We start from the raw sequence: 6,294 nt of genomic DNA on the forward strand, positions 1-6,294 counted from the left end.
TCTTCCATACTGAACTGGCCCAGGGTCTGGCAGGTAACATTGCCAGCAGCATTGTGTCCCAGCTACAGTAGAAATGACTCTGAGAAGAACAGGACACAATAGAGTGCCGTTCAGGAAGACCACAAATATCATGTCTGTACTTGGGGAGATGGAGAGTTAAGGACCTGAAATACTGAGCCACGGTCAGTCTGTTCTGTTCTCTCCATGCGTCAACAACACCACCATGGTATCACATAAAACGTTGGTGTAAAATAATCCTCATTGTGCCCATCATTTTGACAACACTGCAGGTGATGGCATAAAAGTTTGTTCGAGGAAATAAATCCAGGGACACTTTTTAATGGGCCAACAACAGGAGAGGAGAGAGAAGAAGTAGCTCAAGAGGAACTGCTCCTCCCTACCTTCAGGCTCTGCTCAAACTCAACACTCTGCCACCTCTGGTCTCTAGGCCCTCCCACCCCTACGGGAGGGCAGCTCCCACTCAGCCCAGTCCAAGCTCTTCTCTGTCCTGGCACCCCAATGTTGGAACCAGCTTCCCCCTGAAGCTCGGACAGCAGAGTCCCTGCCCATCTTCTGAAAACGTCTGAAACCCGCCCTCTTCAAATAGTATCTTAAATAATCCTCATTTCACTTGAGCCTCCCCACCCCGTCTAGCTCGGACTCTACCGACAGCTCGGACTCTACCGACAGCTCGGACTCTACCGACAGCTCGGACTCTACTGACAGCTACGTTATTGAGGGAAAATCTACTTTCTATGCCTGTGATATGTGGTTGTCTCACCAAGCTACCTTAAGATGAATGCACTAACTGTGATATGTGGTTGTTCCACCTAGCTATCTGGAGATGAATGCACTAACTGTAAGTGGCTCTGGCTAAGAGTGTCTGCTAAATGACTAACATGTCAATTTAAAATGAGTAGGAGAGAGTAGGATGAGATGAGGAATTAGGACAGAGAAGGAGAAGATAGGTGGAAGAAAGTAGACCAGAAGAGAAGAGGAGAGATGAATGAGGAGAAAGAGAGAAGAGGAGTTGAGAAGAGAGGAGAAGATCTGGAGATGAAGCACTAGACTGTAAGATGGAGAGCTAAGAGAGATGAGGAGGAAAGGGAGAAGAGGACTAACAGTCAATTTAAAATGAGAGAGAGAGAGAGAGATGAGACAGAGAGGAGAGTTGAGAAGAGAGGAGAAGAGAGCGGAGAAGAGGAGAACAGAGAAGAGGAGAGATGAGAAGAGAGGAGAAGAGAGCATAGGAGAGAGGAGAAGAGAGAAGAGGAGAGAGGAGAAGAGTGCATGGGAGAGAGGAGATGAGAGGAGAAGAGAGCATGGGAGAGAGGAGATGAGAGGAGAAGAGAGGAGGAGAAAGAAGAAGAGAGGAGAGGAGAGGAGGAGAGAGAATATAGGAGAGAGGATGAGAAGAGAGGAGGAGAGAGAAGAAGAGAGGAGGAGAGAGGAGGAGAGGAGAAAGGTGAGAAGAGAGAGGAGCAGAGAGAGAGGAGAGAGAAGAGAAGAGAGGAGAAGAGAGAAGAGAGAGGAGAACAGAGAGAGAGAGAGGAGAAGAGGAGACGAGAGCATAGAAGAGAGAGAGAGAGAGAGAGGAGGAGAGAGGAGGTGGAGAGAGCATGGGAGGAGAGACAGAGAGAGAGGAGAGGAGAGAGGAGAAGAGAGGTGGAGAGAGGAGGAGAGAGCACAGAGAGAGAGGAGAGAGGAGAAGAGAGGTGGAGAGAGGAGGAGAGAGAGGAGGAGAGAGCAGAGAGGAGAGAGAGAGAAGAGAGGAGAGAGAGAGGAGAGAAGAGAGGTGGAGAGAGGAGAGAGAGAGCACAGGAGAGAGGAGAGAGAGGAGAGAAGAGAGGTGGAGAGAGGAGGAGAGAGCACAGGAGAGAAGAGAAGAGAGGAGAAGAGAGGAGAAGAGAGGTGGAGAGAGGAGGAGAGAGCACAGGAGAGAGGAGACGAGAGGAGAAGAGAGGTGGAAAGAGGAGGAGAGAGCACAGGAGAGAGATATTACCAGTGTCTTGACTCCGTACTGTTTCTCCACTTTCTCTCTGAGCTGTTTGAAGCAGGCCTCCAGGCGGTCATGGAAAGGCCTCAGAGCCTCAGTCACTTTCTCTCCATGGATACGAACTCCATCAGCTAGGTAAGGGATCTGGAAACACACAATGATCACAACGGTCATCTAAAGGGGTTTGAAGACACAGACACAGACACACACACACACACACACACGTCAAGTAAGGGACCTCAACACAACAAAATGGACACAAAACTCCATAACATTCCCCTCCTACTGGTGTCAGGTGGTATATTATACTCCATAACATTCCCCTCCTACTGGTGTCAGGTGGTATATTATACTCCATAACATTCCCCTCCTACTGGTGTCAGGTGGTATATTATACTCCATAACATTCCCCTCCTACTGGTGTCAGGTGGTATATTATACTCCATAACATTCCCCTCCTACTGGTGTCAGGTGGTATATTATACTCCATAACATTCCCCTCCTACTGGTGTCAGGTGGTATATTATACTCCATAACATTCCCCTCCTACTGGTGTCAGGTGGTATATTATACTCCATAACATTCCTCTCCTACTGGTGTCAGGTGGTATATTATACTCCATAACATTCCCCTCCTACTGGTGTCAGGTGGTATTATTATACTCCATAACATTCCCCTCCTACTGGTGTCAGGTGGTATATTATACTCCATAACATTCCCCTCCTACTGGTGTCAGGTGGTATATTATACTCCATAACATTCCCCTCCTACTGGTGTCAGGTGGTATATTATACTCCATAACATTCCCCTCCTACTGGTGTCAGGTGGTATATTATACTCCATAACATTCCTCTCCTACTGGTGTCAGGTAGACACTGGGACTTAGAACTGTTAATTACAGCCAAACTCACAGTAAGTCATGGTGTGTGTGTGGGGGGTTGTACTTGTTTGTGTTTGTGTGTGTGTGTGTGGGGTGGGGGGGAGTGTACTTGTTTGTGTTTGTGTGTGTGTGTGTGTGTGTCTGTGTGTCTTTAGAACCCACGCCTGCTGAGAAAGCCAAGGGAACATGGCCGTGTTCATTAAAACCCCGGTAGAATGTAGAAGGCCTGGTTGCCATAGTCACCTCACCGCCCCATGCTCCTACTCTCTAGACACACTGTCACCATAGTCACCTCACCGCCCCATGCTCCTACTCTCTAGACACACTGTCACCATAGTCACCTCACCGCCCCATGCTCCTACTCTCTAGACACACTGTCACCATAGTCACCTCACCGCCCCATGCTCCTACTCTCTAGACACACTGTCACCATAGTCACCTCACCGCCCCATGCTCCTACTCTCTAGACACACTGTCACCATAGTCACCTCACCGCCCCATGCTCCTACTCTCTAGACACACTGTCACCATAGTCACCTCACCGCCCCATGCTCCTACTCTCTAGACACACTGTCACCATAGTCACCAAACTCACCCCCATGCTCCTACTCTCTAGACACACTGTCACCATAGTCACCTCACCGCCCCATGCTCCTACTCTCTAGACACACTGTCACCATAGTCACCTCACCGCCCCATGCTCCTACTCTCTAGACACACTGTCACCATAGTCACCTCACCGCCCCATGCTCCTACTCTCTAGTCACACACTGTCACCATAGTCACCTGTCACCATAGTCACCTCCCCATGCTCCTACTCTCTAGACACACTGTCACCATAGTCACCTCACCGCCCCATGCTCCTACTCTCTAGACACACTGTCACCATAGTCACCTCACCGCCCCATGCTCCTACTCTCTAGACACACTGTCACCATAGTCACCTCACCGCCCCATGCTCCTACTCTCTAGACACACTGTCACCATAGTCACCTCACCGCCCCATGCTCCTACTCTCTAGACACACTGTCACCATAGTCACCTCACCGCCCCATGCTCCTACTCTCTAGACACACTGTCACCATAGTCACCTCACCGCCCCATGCTCCTACTCTCTAGACACACTGTCACCATAGTCACCTCACCGCCCCATGCTCCTACTCTCTAGACACACTGTCACCATAGTCACCTCACCGCCCCATGCTCCTACTCTCTAGACACACTGTCACCATAGTCACCTCACCGCCCCATGCTCCTACTCTCTAGACACACTGTCACCATAGTCACCTCACCGCCCCATGCTCCTACTCTCTAGACACACTGTCACCATAGTCACCTCACCGCCCCATGCTCCTACTCTCTAGACACACTGTCACCATAGTCACCTCACCGCCCCATGCTCCTACTCTCTAGACACACTGTCACCATAGTCACCTCACCGCCCCATGCTCCTACTCTCTAGACACACTGTCACCATAGTCACCTCACCGCCCCATGCTCCTACTCTCTAGACACACTGTCACCATAGTCACCTCACCGCCCCATGCTCCTACTCTCTAGACACACTGTCACCATAGTCACCATAGCCACCTCACCGCCCCATGCTCCTACTCTCTAGACACACTGTCACCATAGTCACCTCACCGCCCCATGCTCCTACTCTCTAGACACACTGTCACCATAGTCACCTCACCGCCCCATGCTCCTACTCTCTAGACACACTGTCACCATAGTCACCTCACCGCCCCATGCTCCTACTCTCTAGACACACTGTCACCATAGTCACCTCACTGTCACCATAGTCACCTCACCGCCCCATGCTCCTACTCTCTAGACACACTGTCACCATAGTCACCTCACCGCCCCATGCTCCTACTCTCTAGACACACTGTCACCATAGTCACCTCACCGCCCCATGCTCCTACTCTCTAGACACACTGTCACCATAGTCACCTCACCGCCCCATGCTCCTACTCTCTAGACACACTGTCACCATAGTCACCTCACCGCCCCATGCTCCTACTCTCTAGACACACTGTCACCATAGTCACCTCACCGCCCCATGCTCCTACTCTCTAGACACACTGTCACCATAGTCACCTCACCGCCCCATGCTCCTACTCTCTAGACACACTGTCACCATAGTCACCTCACCGCCCCATGCTCCTACTCTCTAGACACACTGTCACCATAGTCACCTCACCGCCCCATGCTCCTACTCTCTAGACACACTGTCACCATAGTCACCTCACCGCCCCATGCTCCTACTCTCTAGACACACTGTCACCATAGTCACCTCACCGCCCCATGCTCCTACTCTCTAGACACACTGTCACCATAGTCACCTCACCGCCCCATGCTCCTACTCTCTAGACACACTGTCACCATAGTCACCTCACCGCCCCATGCTCCTACTCTCTAGACACACTGTCACCATAGTCACCTCACCGCCCCATGCTCCTACTCTCTAGACACACTGTCACCATAGTCACCTCACCGCCCCATGCTCCTACTCTCTAGACACACTGTCACCATAGTCACCTCACCGCCCCATGCTCCTACTCTCTAGACACACTGTCACCATAGTCACCTCACCGCCCCCCCATGCTCCTACTCTCTAGACACACTGTCACCATAGTCACCTCACCGCCCCATGCTCCTACTCTCTAGACACACTGTCACTATAGTCACCTCACTGCCCCATGCTCCTACTCTCTAAACACACTGTCACCATAGTCACCTCACTGCCCCATGCTCCTACTCTCTAAACACACTGTCACCATAGTCACCTCACCGCCCCATGCTCCTACTCCGACACAGCAAAACTAAGAGTACACAGGATTGGCACGGGACTGACACGGGACTGACACGGGACTGGCACAGGACTGACGCGGGACTGGCACAGGACTGACACGGGACTGGCACGGGACTGGCACAGGCCCACGGGACATGGCACGGGACTGACGCGGGACTGGCACGGACTGACACGGGACTGGCACGGGACTGACACGGGTCTGTTATCACACTGCTCCTTTACATGACACAGCAAAACGGGACTGGAAGAGTACACAGGGACGGGACTGACACGGGACTGACGGGACTGGCACAGGACTGACACGGGACTGACACGGGACTGGCACAGGACTGACACGGGACTGACGCGGGACTGGACACGGGACACGGGACTGACTGACACGGGACTGGCACGGGACTGACACGGACTAACACGGGACTGGACTGACACGGGACTGACTGGGACTGACACGGGACTGCACGTGGGACTGGACTGACTGGGACTGGCACGGGACTGGTTATCACACTGGACTGACACAGGACTGTACACGGGACTGACACGGGACTGGCACGGGACTGGCACGTGGGACTGGCACGGGACTGACACGGGACTGACACTGGGACT

At 52.2% G+C, this 6,294-nt stretch overlaps 1 protein-coding gene and 1 long non-coding RNA gene across 3 annotated transcripts in view; both read right to left on the reverse strand.

The window, feature by feature from the left end:
- Nucleotides 1-2,185, reverse strand: part of LOC121844127 (dedicator of cytokinesis protein 1-like) — a 34,177-nt gene extending 31,992 nt beyond the window's left edge. The window contains exon 1 of the mRNA XM_042314043.1: nucleotides 2,003-2,185. Coding sequence (XP_042169977.1) covers nucleotides 2,003-2,170 — 168 coding nt within the window. The 5' untranslated portion in view covers nucleotides 2,171-2,185. The remainder of the gene's footprint in view (nucleotides 1-2,002) is intronic.
- A 1,501-nt stretch (nucleotides 2,186-3,686) lies between these two features.
- LOC121844128 lies at nucleotides 3,687-5,494 on the reverse strand. Of its 2 annotated transcripts, none has more exons than XR_006081857.1 (3): nucleotides 4,732-5,494; nucleotides 4,467-4,662; nucleotides 3,687-4,408 (listed from the first exon to the last, which is right to left on the reverse strand). It is a non-coding gene; the product is annotated as an uncharacterized LOC121844128 (long non-coding RNA). The 2 variants fall into 2 exon arrangements; XR_006081856.1 differs by having other exon boundaries at nucleotides 4,467-4,613; nucleotides 4,683-5,494.
- Between the last annotated feature and the right edge of the window lie 800 nt (nucleotides 5,495-6,294).

The sequence above is a fragment of the Oncorhynchus tshawytscha genome, unplaced genomic scaffold (genome assembly GCF_018296145.1).
Source record: "Oncorhynchus tshawytscha isolate Ot180627B unplaced genomic scaffold, Otsh_v2.0 Un_contig_949_pilon_pilon, whole genome shotgun sequence".
In the NCBI taxonomy this organism is placed as follows: Eukaryota; Metazoa; Chordata; class Actinopteri; order Salmoniformes; family Salmonidae; genus Oncorhynchus; species Oncorhynchus tshawytscha.